The sequence below is a fragment of the Topomyia yanbarensis genome, chromosome 2, assembly GCF_030247195.1.
Source record: "Topomyia yanbarensis strain Yona2022 chromosome 2, ASM3024719v1, whole genome shotgun sequence".
NCBI lineage: Eukaryota > Metazoa > Arthropoda > Insecta > Diptera > Culicidae > Topomyia > Topomyia yanbarensis.
Window position 1 is genome coordinate 154,999,229 of NC_080671.1, and position 23,904 is coordinate 155,023,132.

General features: G+C 38.0%; 1 protein-coding gene across 1 annotated transcript in view; it reads right to left on the reverse strand.

The window, feature by feature from the left end:
• The window catches only part of LOC131681816 (uncharacterized), a 525,351-nt gene that overhangs the window by 128,938 nt on the left and 372,509 nt on the right, over nt 1–23,904 (reverse strand). Inside the window, exon 3 of the mRNA XM_058962868.1 lies at nt 926–1,131. Coding sequence (XP_058818851.1) covers nt 926–1,131 — 206 coding nt within the window. The remainder of the gene's footprint in view (nt 1–925; nt 1,132–23,904) is intronic.

The window sequence follows — 23,904 nt, forward strand, 5'->3', positions numbered from 1 at the left end:
GGTTGAAAATTAGATTAATAAGCAGGTGAGATTGAAAGTTTTTCGAGAAAGAAGTGAACATTTTGGGCCGTGTGAGAAACAAGATAACCGAAAGCAAACGCAAGCAAGCATAAAAAGCTTCCGCACTTTTGGCAGTGCTGGGGTGTTAGGGTTGAGCCTCTTGTTTGTAGTTGGTAATTGCTTGAGTTGTAAAACATCCACCGCAATAATTTAACAACTTAATATATGGTTTCACAATCGTCTTTTAAGAATGAGAAATGATTTGATTTTTTTAATTATCAGAATTTGAAACAATGACAATTCACTCAAAACCACACATGTCCATCCTTTTTGGTTCAGGTCCACCCTAGCCAGTATGTTTGTGTGTTTTATGCTTGTCGGCATAGATGAAGAAAGCTCGAATTTTTCACATACATGAGTGATTTATGGCAGCGGAAATTTATCGCACCCAGAGCAAGGATGGGAGGGCGTTTGAGACCCTGTTGGCTGTCTTGTTTTTTTTTTTGGTTTCGTGTTCTTCGCGGTGCACAGCGCAACGCTCCAACGAGTGACAGCGGGGAAATTTAGCCTAAATAGCACGTAATACCAAGTATTAATAATAAATGGCGACCTGCCCATACACACTGTAAAGCTCAGCACGGAGAAAGAGTTCTGGAAGATTTACCGCGCGGTAGATTTGTTGGCTGATGTAGGATTTGGGGAAAGACATCAGGATAAATTGTACACTGGAGAGTAAAACGCTCGGTTTGTAGAATTGAGAGAAAAAAAAATTTAATGCATCCTGTTGCTTAATATAATATTCGTTCATTTTTTGACGGGATTTGCGGAAAGTCTGATTGATGCTTTCGGTTGAGGCATGGTAATATCCGTTGGCATTCGAGATTGTGATTTTTGCTTTTGATAAATCGTAATGGTTTTAACTTACCTTCACTTGCACTCCCGCCACCGGGAAGACTTTCATCGCTGGATTCTCTTTCGGTGTGTACCGGTAGAACTCCCGCCGTCCTTTGTACCACTTGACCGAGTACAGATTTTCGCCGTCCATGTCGTAGTGGCAGTACAGCATAGCGTTATCCCCTCTCCGAACTGCCTGCGGTACTGTGACTTGGACGTCTCGCAGAGCATCTATCACTGCAATGGAAACGTTAAAAAAAAATCTTCAGTTAAAAATGAAATTTGCAAATGACGGCGATGAAGTCGTTTTGTAACTGGAGGAAGTTGATGATTTTGAAGCAATAACGATGGATCATTTTATGAATCATTTGAGTTTTATAGAAGCTTATGATACCGCGAATATGAGCATAGATACTAGAAATCCTTTGCGGAACATTCGCCTTCTATTTAATAGAATTCGCAACCCATTATTAGTATACAACTCTATTGCCGTCATACTACACCCGATTCTACTGAAAATTCATCCGGATTAGCTTAGGAGATGAGCTAACTCCCTCCAGACTGCCAACACGGCAGACAAAGTAAATTCCTTCCCACAGTAATTAGTGTACAAAGAACAGGGAAGCTAAAAAATAGTGAAGGAAAGGAACAGAAACTCTCAACCTAACCTTGTAGAAAGACTTTTTTTCTTGTTGGAAGTTTGCAAACTTTAGGGTCATTAATTTGCCGACGGCACTCGGCCGTCATCATATTCGGTGTGCCTTTCTTTGCGTTTTGTTAGAAATTAAAATCAATGCTTTTTTCATGGTTGTGGTCGAGATTTTTTACACAGCTGCTAGAAACGGTACAGTATGCAATGACTTACTTACTGTAACGAGTTGATAAATTAATTTTTGATGAAGGTCTTGCGGAAAGAGTTTATAAAATGAACTTGTCCGTAGCTTATCGTTGGTATTTCGACGACTGGAGCAGTTGGAGACATTGAAGGCAGAAGCGAGATGCACTGGTGGTTTCAGCCAGACAGGGGAGGGACACGCCTTCTTGGCAAAAAGGATTCTAACTCACGAGTTGGAAAATGGAATTTCGGAATTCACGAGTTGGAAAATGGAAATGGAAGCTTGGGTACGCGATTTCTGTCATGCGCGGAAAGTAGTGAAGAATTTGGCATATCATACACATTTTTTTTCGATGCTACTCAAGGAAATCAGTAAGGACTACTCGAATCTGTTTTATTCATCAACGATACTAACTCAATCAGCCTTAACCCTTCATAATAAATTACAAGGAATCACTATAGAGTTGCATTCACACGCTTTTGTAGTGGAACATTAGAACAGGAGAACCGCACGGGACAACATACGGGAAAAAATATTCTTATGTTTTGAGAATAGTATATCTCATTCTTATTGATTTTCCATTTCAATCTCACACGATACTCAAAGAATAGAAATCTCCGATTGGTAAAATGTGCACATATTGCTACGAAAACCCATCGACAGCTTTTCTAGTGCTTCTTTCTTCAACCTGAGTATTTCAATCTAGTATGCAATATCTGAGGCATAGAAGAAACGATTACGGTTAGTATTGCCGTTATCATTCCAGACGAGTGAATTAAATACAGAAGTAAAAATTGGAGCTTCGGACAAATACTGTGGCTATTGACTTTTAATTTTTCCGTATTATTCCAAATATTCGCGAAGTGGACCATTTACTGACGGTGAACCTGGGTCTTAAGTTTTCGGAAGGAACTTTCCTCGATTTCGATCATATCAGATACTCAATGATAGAGTTAAGCAGACTTAATCGGACAAAGAAAATGTTTTACATGGCAACAGCAACCTAGAACATGCCGTTACATAACTCTCCGAGCTCTCGATCGAAGCAGTTCGTTTTCTGGTGCTGTGCATAAAGTGAACAAGAATAAATATTGTCAGTGAAGGTCAACTATTGTTTGAGGCAGTCTTTGTTCGCCGGTGCCCAGGCTGGTGAAGTGAATACCAGAATTGCCGGACACGCTGCTATATAAGCTAAGTATTATTTTTCTTTCTTTCGTTTCCCTTTCCCCGATCGGTCTACTTTTCCCTTTCCCCTGAATACAAGTTTCATCTCTCGTTTACACCACGTGCTATCCTCGTGCCTAAATGGCCGAGGGCGAAGGAACATTGGATGGGAATGATATTCCCATGGATTTACCGGATAAACCCGATATTACTCCCTCCCCTGATTCCCCCAGTCCTCCCCGTATTAAAACATACCCAGCCAGTTCAAATGGACCCTGGGTGGTGAATTTCCGGCCCAACACGAAATCGCCCAATATTCTAGAAATATCACGGGAGCTGACTGCTAACTACCCGGCCGTAGCTCAGATAACACGTGTTCGAGCTAATAAGATACGCGTTTTAGTGAATGACCTCGACCAGGCAAACCAGATTGCTCGCAGCGAGCGTTTTACGAAACAATTCAGAGTGTATGTGCCTTGTAGGGCAGTGGAGATCGATGGAATAGTCGCCGAACCGGGTCTAAAGTGCGAAGACCTGTTGAAGTACGGGGTTGGCTGCTTTAAGGACCCTTCACTTCAAAAGGTGAAGATTCTGGAATGCAAGCAATTGTATTCCGCAAAAACAGAAAATGATAAGACAACTTATTCTCCGTCAGACTCGATTCGGGTGACTTTCTCCGGGTCCTCTCTTCCCAACTATGTCCTCCTGGATAGGGTTCGCTTACCCGTTCGCCTGTTTGTACCGCGGGTAATGAACTGCAGCAATTGCAAGCAACTGGGCCACACAGCCACTTATTGTGGCAATAAAAAACGGTGCGGCAAATGCGAGGGAGAGCATGAGGATGACGCTTGCGGTGGAGAAACTGAGAAGTGTATTTACTGCGGGGGCCCTCTGCATGCTCTTAAGTCATGCCCGGCGTACAAGCAGCGCGGGGATAAAATTAAGCGCTCCCTTAAGGATCGTTCGAGGCAGTCTTATGCAGAAATGCTAAAGAATGCTTCGCCATCTGTCCCTTCCGAAAATTCCTTTGCTCTTTTGGCTGGCGTTGAGCAAGAATCTGACGACCCACAAGAGGGAACATCATTCGTTAACCCAGGGGAATCCAGGAAGAGGAGAAATCCAGCCTCCCCTACATTGCCTCGTAAGGGTGCCAAGGTGTCGTCCACTCAGAGTGCGCCATCTACAACCAATAAATCCAACGGAAGTGATGCTCAAAAGCCGAAGCAATTTGCTCCAGGACTTGGAAATATTAATTCTAACAAGGAGTACCCACCACTTCCAGGGACATCCAAAACCCCAAGTGTCCCCTTTTTTCAAACAGATACTCAGTCCAGTAGCGGACTAATGAAATTTTCTGACATAGTGGACTTAATTTTCACAGCTTTCAATGTTACTGATCCTCTTAAAAGCCTTCTGATACGTTTTCTCCCTATAGTGCAAACATTTTTGAAGCAGTTGACTACTAAATGGCCCCTCCTTGCAGCGATCGTATCCTTCGATGGCTAAGTCATCGAACGAGGTCACCGATTCGATCACTGTTCTACAGTGGAACAGCAGAAGTATCCTCCCGAAAATCGATTCCTTTAAATTTTTACTAAATAGTTTAAAATGTGATGCTTTCGCATTATGTGAAACTTGGTTAACTTCCGATATAAATCTCAACTTCCACGACTTTAATATAATTCGTCTGGATCGAGAAAACCCCTATGGAGGAGTACTTTTGGGGATCAAAAAGTGCTATTCTTTCAACCGAATTAACCTCCCTTCAACACCAGGCATTGAAATTGTCGCTTGTCAAGTTTTAATCAAAGGTAAAGACCTTTGCATTGCTTCCATCTACATTCCTCCTAGAGCCTCGGTAGGGCACCGAACGCTTTGTAATATCACGGAATCCTTACCGGCACCGCGGCTAGTTCTGGGTGACTTTAACTCGCACGGTACGGTATGGGGTTGTCTTCATGATGATAATAGATCAACATTAATCCAAGATCTTTGCGACAATTTCAACATGACCATCTTAAACACGGGAGAAATGACGCGGATTCCTACACCACCAGCACGCGCAAGCGCGTTGGATTTATCGCTTTGCTCGACATCGCTACAGTTAGATTGCATGTGGAAGGTGATCCCTGATCCCCACGGTAGCGATCATTTGCCTATCGTGATTTCAATTGCTAACGGTTCAAGACCATCGAAAACAATCAATGCCTCGTATGACCTCACACGGAACATTGATTGAAAGAGTTACGTGACCGCGATATCCGTTAAAATCGAATCCCCTCAAGAACTTCCTCCGGAGGAAGAGTACAGGTTTTTGGCTGGCTTGATTCTCGACAGTGCGAATCAAGCTCAGACTAAACCAGTACCCAGCGCGAATACCCATGGACGGTCTCCCACCCTGTGGTGGGATAAAGAGTGCTCAGAGCTGTACGCGGAGAAGTCCACTGCATATAAGGCCTTCCGGGAAGACGGGTTACTCGCTAGCTATCTACAGTACGCGTCGTTAGAAAAGCGAATGAAGAGTCTAATGAAAGCCAAAAAACGCAGTTATTGGCGCCGGTTCGTCGACGGGTTAACGAGAGAAACAGCGATGAGCACTCTTTGGGGTACGGCTCGACGTATGCGTAACCGTAATAGTACCAACGAGAACGTGGAATATTCAAACCGTTGGATATTCGCTTTCGCCAAGAAGATCTGCCCGGACTCTGTCCCGGTACAGAAAACGTGCCGCGCCGCGTCTCCTCCCGATACCGCGAACGAAACACCGTTTTCGATGGTGGAGTTCTCACTTGCTCTCTTATCATGCAACAATAACGCCCCAGGGTTAGACAGAATCAAATTCAACTTGCTGAAGAATCTGCCTGACACTGCAAAAAGGCACTTGCTGAACTTATTTAACAAGTTTCTTGAGGGTAACATTGTCCCTCATGACTGGAGGCAAGTGAAGGTCATCGCCATTAAAAAACCAGGAAAACCAGCCTCCGACCACAACTCGTATCGGCCGATTGCAATGCTGTCCTGTATTCGGAAGTTGTTCGAGAAAATGATCTTGTTTCGCCTCGACAATTGGGTTGAAGCAAATGGCTTACTGTCAGATACACAATTTGGCTTCCGCAAAGGCAAAGGGACGAACGATTGCCTTGCGTTGCTTTCTACAGAAATCCAAATGGCCTATGCTAACAAAGAGCAGATGGCATTAGTCTTCTTGGATATTGAGGGGGCTTTTGAATCAGTTTCTATCAACATTCTGTCAGAGAAGCTGCACCAGCATGGTCTTTCACCAATTTTAAATAACTTTTTGCTAAACCTGTTGTCTGAAAAGCACATGCACTTTTCGCATGGCGATTTAACAACATCGCGATTTAGCTACATGGGTCTTCCCCAGGGCTCATGTCTAAGTCCCCTACTCTACAATTTTTACGTGAATGACATTGACGATTGTCTTGCCAATTCATGCACGCTAAGGCAACTTGCAGACGACGGGGTGGTCTCTGTTACAGGGCCCAAAGCTGCCGACTTGCAAGGACCATTACAAAATACCTTGGACAATTTGTCTGCTTGGGCTCTTCAACTGGGTATTGAGTTCTCCACGGAGAAAACTGAGTTGGTTGTTTTTTCTAGGAAGCGTGAGCCGGCGCAACTCCAGCTTCTATTAATGGGTGCAACGATCAACCAGGTTTTCACATTTAAATATCTCGGGGTCTGGTTCGACTCTAAAGGTACCTGGGGATGTCACATTAGGTATCTGAAACAGAAATGCCAACAAAGGATTAATTTTCTCCGAACAATAACTGGAACATGGTGGGGTGCTCACCCAGGAGACCTGATCAGGTTGTACAAAACAACGATATTGTCGGTGATGGAGTACGGGTGTTTCTGTTTCCGCTCCGCTGCGAACATACACTTCATCAAACTGAAGAGAATCCAGTATCGTTGCTTGCGCATTGCCTTGGGTTGCATGCATTCGACCCATACGATGAGTCTCGAAGTGCTGGCGGGCGTTCTTCCGCTAAAAAATCGATTTTGGGAACTCTCATATCGATTGCTCATCCGATGCGACATTCTGAACCCGTTGGTGATTGAAAACTTCGAGAGGCTCGTCGAGCTTAATTCTCAAACCCGATTTATGTCCTTGTACTTCGACTACATGGCACAGAGCATTAATCCTTCTACGCATACTCCCAACCGTGTTCGTTTCCTAGATACTTCTGATTCTACTGTATTCTTCGACACATCCATGAAGGAAGAGATTCGTGGAATCCCGGACCATATACGCCCGCAAGTGATCCCCAATATATTTTATAATAAATTCCGAGAAGTCGACTGTGACAAAATGTTCTACACTGACGGATCAAATCTCGATGGGTCCACTGGCTTCGGTATCTTCAACAATACTATCACCGCTTCATTCAAGCTCAATGATCCCGCTTCAGTTTACGTCGCAGAGTTAGCTGCAATTCAGTACACCCTTGGGATCATCGACACTCTGCCCACAGATCACTACTTCATCATTTCGGACAGCCTCAGCTCTATCGAGGCTCTTCGTACGGTGAAGCCTAAAAAGCAATTCCCGTATTTTCTGGGGAAGATACAGGAGTCCTTGTGTACGTTATCTGAAAAATCTTATCAGATTACCTTTGTTTGGGTCCCCTCTCATTGTTCTATCCCGGGCAATGAAAAGGCCGACTCATTAGCAAAGGTGGGCGCATTAAACGGTGACATATACGAAAGACCAATCTGCTTCAACGAATTTTTTAGTATTTGTCGTCAGAGGACACTCAACAGTTGGCAAACCTCGTGGAGCAATGGTGAACTTGGACGATGGCTACATTCGATTATCCCAAAGGTATCAACGAAGCCTTGGTTCAGGGGGATGGATGTGGGTCGGGATTTTATTCGTGTAATGTCCCGACTTATGTCCAACCACTACACCTTAGATGCACATTTGCGGCGTATTGGGCCTGCGGAGAGTAGTCTGTGTGCTTGTGACGAGGGCTATCATGACATCGAGCACGTTGTCTGGGTATGCGCCGGGTATTTGGACGCCAGGTCTCAGTTAAAGGATTCCCTTCGGGCCCGAGGTAGACCACCCAATGTCCCAGTCCGAGATATGCTGGCAAATCGTGATTTCCCCTATATGTCCCTTATTTATACTTTCATAAAAAACGATAAATATCCAAATTTAGCCCCTCTCTTTTTATTTCTCGTTTTTAGAAGTTTCCTCTTGCCGTGTGGAACCGATAAGCTTCAGACTGCCACTATGTAACCGCCGTCGCCCTTATCACTACGGAATCTGAAGCGAGAGCGACTCGAGGTACGAAGGATTCCCTTTGAAGGATTCCCCGCGGGTCCGAAGAATACCACCCGCCAATCCGACCTACTAGACTGAGGCGCAAATTTGTTTCGCTGATCTCCCGTTTGCCCGAAAGTTGCAAGTTTTGCTCTTCTCTACCGGTCACCATCTACGCCTTCTCTCCCCTGTCCTTGATACAACTACTTCTACACCGATTTTGGAAATGACCAAGCATAAGTATCCGATAAAAAATCAAATTTGTATTCCGTATTCCTAGTTTTAAGATAGTTGTAATTTCTACTCTTTGTTAAAACTATTGTCCCCCATCTTGTAAATAGAATTGTATCCCTAGTTTTAAAACATCTGTGAAATTTTTCATAAATATTTGTTCCCCCTTTTGTGTACCAAACTATATTGTTAGTTTTAAGATAACTGTAAATATTTCCTAAAAAACTATTACTATTGAATTCCTTGTTTTAAAATTTTTCATAAAAAAAAATCTTTTGCCCCCTCTCTTATATATAGATATTTTTTTTCTAGTCTTAAGATAGCTGTAAATTTTTTCTCTTTTATAAAAAAAAATATTTCAACATTGTAACCTCCTAGTTTTAAGATATTCAAAATGTAAAAACAAAAGAATTCGGCACCGCCAAGCTAACGCATTTGTGCCTATCAAATAAACGAAATGAATAAAAAAAAAAACATGCCGTTACGTGTGAATGCTTTAGATGAAGGTTTATGTGGAGGGTTCAAAAATTGCGTATTTGCGCTAAGTTCATTGAAAAATTTACGTCGCAATACGGAGAAGTAGAATCCGTTTCAAAAAATACTCGGATACTGGTGGTCAATGGTACGGGAAATCTGGGGTTCAATTTTCTCAATCCGACGAGTAATTTTCAAAAACCCTGGATATAGATATGATGCTGGATGTGGATGTGGCCAATCCATAAAAGCTGAGACCAAATCACAACGATCTGAGCAAGCTACAAAACTCTTGTCGGCTTACTTCATAAGAAAATTTGAATCTTTTCTCCGACGAAGAAAACTTTAACCCTAGAACGTTGCACTGGGGTACAAATACGTACGACCTGGGACCCTAACCATAACTTAATTTAGAGTTCGTAGTAAGAGTAGGAAAAGGTGGTATAGCCATATTGCATATAGCCTTCGTGGAAGCAGGTGTCAAAGTTGGCGTGAGGTAAATTTGTACCCAAGTGTACGGTTGCCGTTGGTGTTTCGTCAGGTTTCGTGCTGTCAGTGGAAATATGACTCGTGACAATACCAGTTTAAATACTGGATGGTTTACTACGTAAGTAATAATTAGTATTATATAATCGTATTTTCTAATTTTTTCCGAGGCCCGGAGGGCCGAGTTTTATATACCAATCGACTCAGCTCGACGATTTGGGACAATGTCTGTGTGTGTATGTGTGTGTATGTAACGGACAAATTCTCATTCGTGTTTCTCAGCAATGGCTGAACCGATCTTATTCAAACCAATTTTAAATGAAAGAACTAAAAAACAGTATGAACGCTATTAATTTGTTTTTGATTCTGATGTTTAGTTTCCAAGATATGAATGTTTGAATGTGTAAAAATGGCGTTTTCTGCAGTTTTTTTAAATTATCTGCCGAAATTGACAATATAGATTAACAATTTATATGTTATGACAGCTTTAACGAATACCTTTCGAACAAGCTATAGATTGTTGAAATCGAACTATTATCAAAAGAGATATTTAACATTAAATGCGGACGAAAGATTTTTATCATTTCCCATTGCAAGAAATATGACCAAAAACATGTAATCTATTATTAACGCCAAAACGGCTTATTTTAGGTCAATAGTATCTTCGGAGAATTTAATGGAGGTAATATGCCCTTTCTTTTGGTATTGTGCTTTTGCTGATTAATCCCCCTATGAGTGAGATATTTTCACAAATTTTCTTGGAAGTGATTATATCGAAATGATGTCTTCAGCAAATTTGTAGCTCTTATTTTTGCGAATAACTTTACTAGAGACTTTAAATATCTATTTTGAATACTTTAAAAGTTATGGCTTGTTGTTTAATGATTACTCTTTGTCGCCTATTTATTGTTCAATATAGTTATAATCCATTGAAATAAGCTAAACATTATTTCGATAAAACGAATTTTGTATTTCATTTTACTATCTACAACCGCTAGAAATAACCACCGAACACTTCCAAGTTGTCTGGAAGGAACTTGATAACTTATCAGTACAAAAATGTTCATTTGTGCGAACCTTCTGACTGCAATTTTTCTAACTTATAACCATCGGATCGATCTGAAACATATCGGAAAATGAAAAGCGAAATAAATAACTCCAAGCAACGGCGTAGCCAAGAGAAGGTTTTGGGGTTTAGCACCATACAACCGAAAAAAATATTTGATTGAAGTTGAAAATTTATTGATGCAGACTGATTTAATTCAATATTACAACAACAATTATCTGATCCGCACATTGATAACCTATTGTTGTAAACATCATGAGGACTTTTGATAAATTGTCGGAATGGGGTCCTGATATGTAACTGATCTATGGGTCTTGAATTCACAGTTGTCTAATAGCATCAATATCAAATTTCTGCCTGAAAACGTTCCAATAGAAAATTCCAGAGTTCTGTAATCAATCATAATCCTCAGATTTCTTTTCAAATTGAGCTCGCTTTTGTAGAGATGCACTGTAATAAGGGCCTTTATTTAATAGGAAGCGAAGTTAAAGTTGATTTAATCCCATGCAACAAATTTGGTTATATTAAAGTTTTATAGCGTTTATTACAACCAATGTTTAAAACCTTCCATGCGTACTTCATGGTTTTGACACCTTTCTACAGGCCGCTATAAACCCGTGTTATGACAAGTTGGCCCAGTTGTATTGCTACCAGTATAACTTGATATGCAAACCACCATAGGAGTAATCGTTTTATTTCAAAGTCTAGCCTCTTTTTCTTTCCATGTCAAAGCTTTCAGTTCTACCTTGGCTTTTCTCCATTGATTGTATTTATACAATAAAATTTTATCATGGTTTTATTCCTTCACACCTCATAACTTCAATCATTGAGCGAAATGCATGATTGTTAGGTATATAATATTTCCCAAAATATTAAATATACGAAATCTTTATTCTTGTTTACGGCCCATTTTTATTTGTTTTTATGGTGGGCTGTATCGCTGCTTGCAGGTTATAATTATTTTGTTTGACAGCGACTTCGACCAAGATGGTAGATAAAAAGGTAGGCGTTTTTTGTATGTAGCGGTTGTCAAACTTGAGTTATCTAAGAAATAAAGCGATTACGTCACATTTTTCGTTTTGAATAGTATAAAATATCAATTTAGATACAATGGTTATACATTTCGCACTTACAGCTAATACTGTAACAAGTATTGAAACTACTATTTTAAACAATATTCAAAAATGGCAGCCTGTTGCTGAGACCGCTGTCAAATAAATGATTTGTTGACAGCTATAGCAAATGTCACACAATGTAATGTCCTTCTAGTAAATGTCTTGATTAATCAATTTGAAGTAACCAAATTAGCAGGAAACTTCCGTATTCATGTGAACAAAGAATCTTGTTTTGGAATCTCATGTAGGAAGCATTGTGGTATTAGCTGATTGAACTTTTGAGATCCGGTTGGCTCCTTAGGAATAGAACTGAAAATGCCACACTTACCGTTTCGAAGAAGGATTGTAAGTGCAGAATTGTAGTACTATCCATGAAATTGTTTTGTTCACTGAGAATTGGCAACGAAGTCTTTCCGAACAGAAAGGAAAAAAAATCCTCTTTACTTTGAACAGACAATTTATTTCGTCGATCAGAAAATAAAACGAGTAACGAGCGGAACGTTTGTGTAATAGCGTCACTAAGCTCTACGTTGATTTTTATGCTTTTCGATGCAACTAACGCCAAAGAAATTTAGTCAAATTTCTTTTTAATATTGTGTACGTAAAATGACAAAGCATATAATTTGTAAAGTTTAATTAACAGGTCAACGAATCTAACCTCTGCGGGTGAAATATCTGGCAAAAAGACTGATAGTGTGAAACAGCGACCTGTTTACATTTACGTAGAATATAAATAAAAATAATAAATACAACCGCAATCTCCACAGGCACAGCATTTAAGCTCAACCATCGCACTAATTCAATGCGTGAATTATTCAAATATTGTAATTTTTTGCATCGGTGAACAATATTTACTATTCTACTGATAAATCCTGAAGTTACCTTATTATTTAATTTCGCTAGTCCTATTTGCCGACGCTATATGAGGAATTCCACGAAGATCCTTCCGAAAATCTTTAAAATCGTCAACCGACCATCTTCGATTCCGATGAAACTTTACACGTTTCACCGGCATGGAAGACTAAACATTTTCCACAGGTAATAAGATTATTTTGCCTCAAGAGCAACTTTTCAAAAGGGCGTAAAGGTTTCCACGTGTATGAATTTCAAATTTTTTTTGTTCGATTACTGTATTTTATACAGCAAAACTATCGGAGAACGAGTTACAGGGAATGAATACTTCTGCCCGAAAAAAATATACACTGAAAAAAATGTTGTGTCATTTTAAAAAAAAAATAAAAATTTATTTTAAAAATTTAAATTGCGAAAAAACCCATTTTTTAATTTTTTATATTTTGTTAACAAAAACAAAAAAAAGGGAAGAAACATTTTGAATGTAATTGCATGATGGAGAACTTATCGGTAAAAAAGTTTTTCTAACAATAACTTTATACATGTTTTTAAATTTACTACTAATTGACATACAAAACTGTAATTTTATTATGGAATATAATTCTAAGCTTCATTTAAAATCAAAATGCATTTAACAAAAATCTTCCAAAATGCGATAGTTTTCGAGATATTTGGAATTTTGCACCAACAAAAACAATTAATTCGTGTAATTATGCTCTTTTTAAAAGTTATTCGCATTACCCCATCATTAAATGTCAACAATCTAATGTTTATCATTTTAAAGACGTAAAAGCAACTTTTTAAGTGTATTTGGATCATGGAGAAGCTTTCAATAAAAAAGTTTTCCTAACAACAACTTTTGACATATTTTTATAATTCATACTATTTGCAGTCAAAAATACAATTTTCTTTTTGAATATGATTCTAAACGTCATTTTCAATCGAAATGCTCGTAACAAAAATTTTCTGAAATGTATTAGTTCTCGAGGTATTTTAACTTTTGTTTTAACAACACAATTATTTTGTTTAATAACGACCTTTTCTTAAGTTATTCTCGTTTCTCCATCAACAATAATAGGTTTTTCAAAAGGCCCATAAACTTTCCTGCACCTTTTCCTTTGACATTAGGGCGATATTGTAAAGCATTTAATAGTTACAAGAGAACAACCATAATGAGATTCAACTTCAAAGTTTAATCATCAGTCTCTGTGGTTGAATAATATTTTGGTTGCTTTCATGTAACTTTCAAATGGTTTACAATATCGCCCTAATGTCAAAGAGAAAGTTGCAGTAAAGTTTATGGGCCTTTTGAAAAACCTATTATTGTTGATGGAGAAACGCGAATAACTTTTGAAAAGGTCGTAATAAAACAAAATAATTGTGTTGTTAAAACAAAGGTTAAAATATCTCGAGAACTAATACATTTCAGAAAAATTGTGTTATAAGCATTTCGATTTAAAGTGGCGTTTAGAATCATATTCAAAAAGAAAATTTTATTTTTGACTGCAAATAGTATGAATTATAAAAATATGTCAAAAGTTGTTGTTAGGAAAACTTTTTTATTGAAAGTTTCTGCATGATCCAAATACACTAAAAAAGTTGCTTTTACGTCTTTAAAACGATAAACATTATATTGTTGACATTTTATGATGGGGTAACGCGAATAACTTTTAAAAAGAGCATAATTACTCGAATTAATTGTTTTTGATGGAGCAAAATTCCAAATATCTCGAAAACTATCGCATTTTGGAAGATTTTTGTTAAATGCATTTTGATTTTAAATAATGCTTAAAATGATTTCTGTAATAATATTACAATTTTGTATGCCAATTAACATGAAATTTAAAAACATGTATAAAGTTATTGTTAGAAAAACTTTTTTACCGATAAGTTCTCCATCATGCGACTACATTCAAAATGTTTCTTTTCTCTTTAGGTTTTTGTTGACAAAATATAAAAAATTTAAAAAAATGGATTTTTTTCGCAATTTTAAGTATTAACATAAATTTTTGTTTTTTTGAAAAATGACAACATTTTTTTCAGTGTATATTTTTTTCGGGCAGAAGTATTCATTCCCTGTAACTCGTTCTCCGATAGTTTTGCTGTATAAAATACAGTAATCGAACAACAAAATTTTGATATTCATGCACGTAAAAACGTTTACGCCCTTTTGAAAAATTGCTCTTGTATCTAAATATTCCAATTGCCAGAGAATATCATGGAGATTCATAAACCGAACACACCTGCAAAGTTTCGTTCGAATCGACGATGGTCATATTTTACGGTCGGCCGGTTTCTCATTGAATCCCTCATATGTATCCTGCATTTCTTAAGTATGTCCACCAAATCGTAAAATTTATTCATTAAATTCCATTCTATTTCGCTCCTCAAGTTGGACAACTGCATCGGTACAAAAGCTCCCACCATTTATTTATTTTATCTTGACAATCATTATAGCTCCGTAGTGCATATTACACCTTGCGTAAGAATAATTGTTTAGAATAGGTTCTATTAAAGAAATCGATCAACTGCAAGGTTTGCAATAGTCTACAACAAAACTGTCTTATGATTTGATTGCTTGTTTTATTCTAGTTTTAAAATAGTGCACAGAACCTTTTTACAACCACACATAAAACTTAAAAGTTCAAGTTATATTGCTGAAGTCATAACAATGTTTTATAGAGTACCCACAGAGCAAATCTAATGATAGCTATTTAAAACCATAATAAAATCATCGGCTTCGATGGTGCCTTCTTAAAATCAAGATAAAACAATGGTAAATCCTTCAAGCATTTCAATTGTTACTTGGGATGTCTATGAAACATAGAACTGCTCACCAAAAAAATGCATAACTTTCAACATTTGCTAAAAATGTTTTTGCCTTTTTCATTCACTCTAAAATTCGTCAATCTAATCCCGACCCGGAGGGCCAAGTGTCATATGCCAATCGACTCAGTTCGTCGAGATCGGAAAATGTCTGTGTGTGTATGTATGTGTGTATGTGGAAAAAATGTGATCTCTGTTTCTCAGAGATGGCTGAACCGATTTGCACAAAGTTAGTCTCAAATGAAAGGTACAACCTTCCCACTGGCTGCTATTGAATTTTTTATTGATTGGGCTTCTAGTTCCGGAGTTACGAGTTGAAGAGTGCAATCAGACAGCAAATTCCTATATAAACTGAAATGAAAAATTTTCAAAATCAAATTTGTATTTTTGATGCCAAATGACTTTAAAATGCATGAAACATTGAGATTTTATGTAAACTCGAAAAAATAATGTGTGACAAAAATTGACTTTTTTGGACTTTGGTACATTTTTGCCTTTCTCATATAGAAAGGTTATGCAATCACTCTAAAAATCGTCAATCATACCGGCCCGGAGGGAGTATGCAGTGAGGGTTGCTACTTTAAAATTAAAACTAGTTTAAAATTTCTTAACAAGTTGAAAATTTTCGGCAGGACTCGGACCTCCCGGATCTTTCTCCATGATCCGCCGCTTGTTTCAAGCGATGTTTCAGTATTCCATAGTATCTCAAGATCGTGGCTGTCGATCCATTGTATGTATGTGCAAATCGTATTGAACATGTAATATTCATTTCCACCATTGTATTGAACATAACCAGCCATGGAATCGTAGTCTGGACAAATGAGACAAGCACAATTGCACCACTAGGTGGATTAAAACAGGTCGAGTTGAGACGAAAACGTAATATGATTAATAACGAGGATAACACTTTCCGAATGTAGAGAGAAATTTATGAAAAATGACGATTTCCGTTCGACTCTAGGAGGTCCTGATCGATTTTGATGAGCATTTGATTTTTGTTGTATGACCAATTATATGTATAGGTCAAATGTTTTAAAAAAGTAAATTAAGGTCAAGATAGCATCATTTTGAAACCGCCAATTTCGGAGGTTTAGTATCTTCGATGAGTTTTACAAACGTTAAACAGCGCATCATTTGATAAAATAATTTTGACGGTATATCGTCCAAGAAGTATTTATGGTGAATTTTCTCAGGTTAATATTCATGACTACATTAAAGTCTCAACAAATTCGCTAAAGACACGAACTCTGTTACTATTTTCTGAAAAATTAATTCTGCATAATTTTAAAACTTCAAAAATTACGATTTCGGAATTATGCCGTTTGGACAGTATGATCGATTTTCACCAAATCGAATTTCTGGCTACGCCGCTGACTTCAAGTAAGTAGAAACAAACGTTCTATACTCGTTCAAAAGAAACTTCTGCTGAATATCTATTATAACACATTGAAACCCCGATTTTATCAGCCAAATATGAACATATGTTTGATGGGCTCTAGCAGACGAACAAGACTGAATTCGAGTAAATCCTTTCTTGAGCATGTTTCCTTATCATGAAGATGGAAATATGCAGAAATAAAAAGTTCATCATAATCATAAATAGTTATCGGACTACATCAAGGGACGGATAGAATATTTTAACAGCTTCAGTTTATTATAAAGAAAAAAATGCCCGATTTAGTCAATGTCCCCATTTTGTCAGCCTAAAATACACCATGAGACTGATAAAAATGGGTCTTTATTGTATGTATTATTCACTGTGTTTCCCATTAATAGGTACATTTCATTTTTGGGGATTTTTTTATTGCATCGAACTACAGCAAATTTTAGGTAGTTTTCAAGGTGTTATTTTATAGACTTCTTCCAAAATTTGGCGAACCTATTCCAGTTCGTATGCCAATTAATTGAATACTTAAGGGTTTACATGTTGCAGATAGAGAAAATACTGAAATTTTCAGCTTTTCCCCACACAATATTACGAAAGCTTATTAAACAATTTTTCCTAAGAGGTTTTTTTTTTATTATTTCGATAATAGAGGTTTTAACCTTAAGGTCATTCGCCTCTTCGGGTTACAAAAATCTCTTATGAAAAATTTCTAACCCTATGTCCGGGGTCGGGACTCGAACCCGGGTACGCTGCGTACAAGGCAATCGATTTACCAACTACGCTACACCCACCCCCACCCTAAGAGGTTTGTGAAAATTATAAACTATTTGAAATTTTTTAATAGTTTAATTTTTTATTTAACCGTGATTTTTTAATAAATAGTGACCATCACTTCACAACGTAGTCTATTTTTCATGGCTTGCGGTGAGCATGATCTCTCGAATTGCTGAACTGAAAATTATGGAATAGAAATTAATTTTTAGTATTCTTTACACATTTAACTCGCCGCGCAGATAGCTCTGAATTAGACCCGCTGGTGCCCTAATACGATTTCCCTAGATTTTCAGAGCACTTTGCACCCAGTGCATTAACGCATGTGACGGAATGTTATCAAAAAGTTTCGTGAAAATGAAAATTCCAGTAATGCATTAATTAGCATTAATAATACAAATCAAGGATACTACTGGGAAGTCACCTTTAGAAAAAGTCGATGTCGAAGTAAAATTTGGAACTATGCACGCATGCACTTCAGAGATAGCGTGATATCAGGAGCTGCGATTTCATTTCAACGCTTTTTTGTGAAAAGGGCGATACTTACAGATGTAAACATTAGGCTTTTTTCATATAGCCCTCATTCGCGCTTTGAAACGCAAAAAATTAACCTAAAAATTTGGATTCTACGATATTGCTTTCTCAAACTACAGCAAAAAATACAACTGGCGAAACTGTATTTTTGTTTGTTTATTTAAAGTTTCGCCCTTCACGCTCCATGCAAACAAACAGGGCGATACTTTTTTTTGCTAGCAGTTTAGAGGCAAAACTGTTTTTTCGCATTTTTTAGGATTATCAAGCTGATACCAGCTGTAAATAGTAACAATCGCTATTGAAAAAACCCGGACGAAATCGGTGGTGTGAAACGGTAGTTATTGTAAAAAAACGTAAAGGCGATACTTCAATGCTGATAGGTGGGACCGAAAAAGTAAACAATCGCCAAAGGGGCGATACTATCATATTGTCAATTCCAATAGCAAAAACAAATTTAAATTTAATAATTTCAAATACTTTATGAAGTTTTGGGTTTCGATCACTGAATCATGCAATCTAGGATGTAAAAAACACAATAGTTCTTAAATAGGAAATAAAACCTGGAAATAAAAGTCTGGAAATATTCATTGTTGATTCGCTTTTTTCAAGAAAAAGCGTTGATTTCTTAGTTCTCAGTCGCGTTGGAAATTTGAGTAAAGTATAAACTTCAAATCGATTCAAAAAAAATTTCGATTTTTTTGGCTCAGTACAATATATAACCCCTTTAGGAAAATTCAGTTTTCCCACCACAATGCATTTTTGAGGAATTTAGATATTTTATTGACAGAGCATTAGCAATAATTCATTTATGGGCCATTTTTTCGCTTTCCCATTGATTTGGTTTGAGATTTCTAGCACTGATGTTGTCCTATACTGATTTGAGCGATTCTCTGAGTCCTGCCAGTATCCCATGTAGTATGTGTTATCAAAAACATCGCGAAGCATCAAGTTCTAAATGTTCTCAAACGATATAATATCCGAAGAGAGTGATAAGAGTTATAAGAAATGTCTCATCACACTGTTAGGTGGATTAAAAACGTTTTTTTAGGAATCCGTCAATCAATTTTCAGTGACTATTTACTCGGGCATCTCTTGTCATTATAATGCATAATCCATTTAATTTCTAAGCCCCTGTCGAAGCAGAATTCAAGTTTATTTATTCCACTAAGTCAAACCAAAAGGGACACATTCAGAACACCAACACAAAATTCTTAGATAATCTTTAAAAATGTTAAAGATCATTGATCCAAAAAGATATTGATTCGTTGTATTTTTTTCTGAAGCTTCTGGATATAAATCATTTAAATTATCAGCATTTGAATATGATATTGCGGTGGTTTTTGATAACACAAATATTTTCCAATGCATTAGTCTGAAGAGCGTGACAGTGACAGAGTATGTCATTCGCAGCATTCTTCACGTAGGTACCATTGACTGTGTGGCCACAAAGAAATCCTCAAAAAGGCTGTTCATGCTCATGCTGAGTCGCCTGTTTCCTGGCGTTGCTCACTACCGACATTTTATTGTGGGAAAGGATCAGCGAGATTCCTACTTCTGCCTCCAGACCGTACGTTCTATGTCAGTCTGTCTGCGATTCTGTATTCCAAACAACGCAACGTAAGGTACCATCGCGACAACGGAGTGGGTTGAAGTAAGCTGTATGCAACTGTCTGTTCGTTCCTTCACTTTTATTCATTCCTCCGTTTGTTCAAAAGTCAAACCCGCGCGTTCGTGGTTGGTTGGCACATCAAGCTAACGGACGGATGGACGGACAGACGAACACAAAGACCATCAGTGCGCTAAAGGAAAGGCTGCCTTTCATCACAAGGCTTTTGAAATGTGTCCCATAAAGTAATGGCGCCAGTGACTCTGAGCCCCGGTAATCTTCCTCGATTCCGGTAGGAAATGCGTTATATTTTTCAGGTTTAGCGTGGTTGTCGCAAACAAGCCTGCCAAATAGAGATGTTCCTCACGAGTTCAATTTTCATAACAATATCAATGAAACTGTTAGGTGATTCACTCCGTACGATTCCTTTCTTCCGACGTTTGAATAGAAAAGAGCATAGGGAAAAACATGTCTAGTGGATAGTGTATATTTCCGTATATTTCTCTTGGCTTCGGACCGAATCGAGCAACCGCTAGGATTAAAAGACAATCGTTCAATTGTTGTCCATACGCTGACAGGATGCTTTTTGTCATCACATTGTACTGCTCATCCCGTTTGAATTTGGTTCATATCAGAAGGCACGCTTTGGTTCAGCTGATTTAAAATTTAAACATATATTTTAAGCGCATGATGATTAATCAACAAATACTATGATAGACGATTACTAACTTGTAATATATAACTTTATATACGTAAAAACAACATGCAGATATTCGTGTGATTTCAGAAATATGAACCAAAGCTATTAATTTATAATAGCCATTGCAAGAAATTTAGGGTCGTATTTCCAATTGGGGGTCTATATATCGAATAAGAAAAAAATAGAAATGATAGTTGGAGAAAAAGGATGGGGGGTTGCTTCTCTAATCACATCTTATGATTTGGTATTCTTAGTATGTATAACAAATATAAAGATGTGACACAAGGTGCTGAAAGCGCACTAACATCCTGTCGATCCTATTTTTCATTGGTCTGCTCTAAAGATATCACCGGCTGTTCATAAACGATGGCGCGTATTGACTGCTAGGGAAGAGCGTAACATAACGTTTATTACCGGGATAAAAACAAAAAATGGATTTGAAACGTACTAGTGGAACGGGGACAATAAAACTAACAACAATTTGCAATATGCTTGGAGGGGAAGTGTATTTTGAACTATTTTTTTCATTTTTGCGAGGCATGGTTAATGAGTGGCTCCAATCAAAAAATATTCCATAAGGAATATCACGTAACATCGATGTCAGAGCAGTGGGATTAAGGCTAAGTTCTCTCTGGGTCGTGCAAAACTGAGAAGCAACATCAATTTAGACACAGAGAACAGATATCCATCGCAAACGTAAAAGTTGAGTAAAAATGTACGCACATCCAAAGGTAGTTGTGATGTTACCACAGAGGTTATTCTGTCGTTATTCCGTTTAGTGCGTGAGTTTTACTGAATTGACAGGGGATCACACAACTGATGTGCAAGTGACCATCATAATTTTATTGGGATATGTCAGTATGGTGGCTGTAGTGTTCTAGCGGATATTAGTTCAAATGACTAAAAAAGTATTTTAAACTTGCTTGTACGAACCTGTTCTCTATGATTTAGTTGTACCATATTTAAGTAAGCCGAGGAAGATGCAGCCACGACATTCCCAGATTTCTCAACAAAGGTGATGAAATCGATCAACAGAAGCTTCTCCTGAGGGCAGTCAAAGACAACCAAGGCTCGGAACATGTCTGGCTCTGTATACCAAATGAGTCAAGTCAATTGAGTCAGGACAGGAAAGTCAATTGAGCTTATGTAATTAACATAAAGAGTGGCTCTTGGTCTTCTGGACTAAACTTTTAAATGAACAATCAGTGTTCTGGCGATTTTGTACGCGTTGTTAAATTTGGTTCATTTCGGTTAAGTATGAAAAAATTACGCAATTTTGGAAGTGTAGCAATAATTATCGACTCAACCTTTATTCAATAAATTTATATGTATACTACCACATTTGAACAGTATTCCACCAGATTTTCAGAGTAAAATATTGAAAATTGTACGAGGGACAGTGAATCTCCGGAGACACCTGGATAAAATAGGATGTACCCTAGGGTGGGACAAAAATTAGATTTCTGCTCCGAGCAACTTTGTAGATTCCATTTGGGCCCTAGAACAACTATGTAAATTCTTAGCTTGATCAGTAAAACTATATTTTTGCGCCCACTGTTTAAAGTTTACATGGGATTTTGCGTGAGAAAATTAACTTTCACAAAATAATTCCTCCAGGAGTCGCCCATTGCATCCTAAAAATAAATCGTTATGTGGATTTTTTGGGAAGTTTAACAAAGAAACAAGGTCTCGAAGACCAGAAACCGATCTGATGCTTGAGAACAAAGTTATTAAGCAGAAACCGATTGATGCTCTGACGATTGATAAAATATTCATTGTTTCTAGCACCACTGCTATTGATTATCCAATTATATGTAATTTTGTTTTGATCTTCTCTTAATATGCCTAAATCAATCATCTGTACTGTTTGGCGCCACTTCACTAGAGTTTTGGAAGATAAATTAAGGTTTATTTTGTACATAAAAAGAGAAAGTTAAAAAAAATATAATTCGACCGTTAGCAGCAGTGATGCTATAAAAAGTGAAATTTTCAGCAATCTTCATGGCATCAATCGGTTTTTGCTTAATAACTTTTTGCACAAGTATCAGATCGTTTCGTGGTCTTCTAGACTTTGTTTCCTTGATAAATTTCCTATAAAAATCGGACATCTGTTTATTTTTAGAAGGTAACGGGCGATTCTTGAGAGAATTATTTTGCAAGAGACAATTTCCCCATACGAAATACCATGTAAACTTTAAACCGCGGGCGCAAAAATATAGTTTCACCGATCGAGCTTAAAATTTGCAGAGTTCTTCTGGGAGTCAAATGCGACACAAAAAGGTACTCGAAGTGTACTGGACCAATTGTTTTGAAATTTTGTACAGTTCTTGTCATAGCATTCCCCAGATAGCCACACGCGATTTTTTAATATTATCTTCATTACAAAAGGAATTCAAATGAATTTTTAGTGAACATCGGCCTACAAAGCACAACGAAAAATTTCAAAAATATTGAAAAAAATTGAAACGGGGCTCCTTTATTGAAACGTTAGAAATATTCTCCTTCAATAAACAGCTGTCGTAGTTACCTGGTGAATTGTGTACACAAGTACTGTGGACAATTTCGAAATGATTGGCCCGATAGCTTTTGACATACACCAACTTATCTCCTAAGATTTTTCTTCACTAGCACAATTTTTAATTTTTGGCAAAGAAAAGGTAGAAAAATAATGTTTCAATATATGTTCGATTTTTGGGAAAATTTTCGCCGCTGGGGAACTCTGCGCCGGTGTAGGCTAGGTCCACCACCGGGGATCAGTTGAGTAATACGCGACGTAGCACCGAGTTCGGGTCGTCAGGACGCCAGTGAACCGGAAGCCTGACGTTTCACCGGAATCGCCGAACCGACCTCGATACCCTACCGAGTTGCTCGTGAGTAGGCTAGGTATACCGCCAGGGATTAGAGCGAGTAGATCGCATCGAACAGCTAGCAGTGTGTAGTTGGAGTGCCAGTAAATCCGTAGTTACGCTCCACCAGGAATCGCTGGACAGACCTCAGCACATACTGGCTGGTTCACCACCGGATACTAGCTCGAGTAGATCTGGATGAAATTCCGCCACAGGGAGTCGGAGTAGGGTAGTTTCACCGCCGGATATTGTCAGAGTTCATCTCGATAAAGCTGCAAGCTAAAAGGTTAAAGAAAGCGGGTATCGGTGTCGGGAGAAATTTCTCCATCGGGGAACCCTCAGTCGAAGTAGGTTGAGTTCACCACTGGGGACCATCCGGATCGATCGTGATAGGGCTGGGAGCTGAATGACTCACTAAAACAAGAGTTAAATGGATCATGAAATCAGTATATAAAGACTTACTAAGACACGAGTTAAATGGCGATAGAGCAGTGTTTTTCAACCGGGGGTGAATAAACCCCCAGGGGTACGTCAGATTATGAATTATTCCGGGTAAATTTCAACTTTTTATCCTAATATTTCCATCGAATTATTAACTCTATAATATAGAGACAATAATTCGATGGAAATATTAGGATAAAAAGTTGTAATTTACCCGGAATAATTCATAATCTGACGTACCTCTGGGGGTGAATTCACCCCCGGTTGAAAAACATTGCGATAGAGGAAGACTAAAAGCAATAGAGTGACAGGCACCGGATCTCCAGCTATACTACATTTTCAATGTAACTGCGTACGTATCTTGTACACAATTTTATATTGAAAT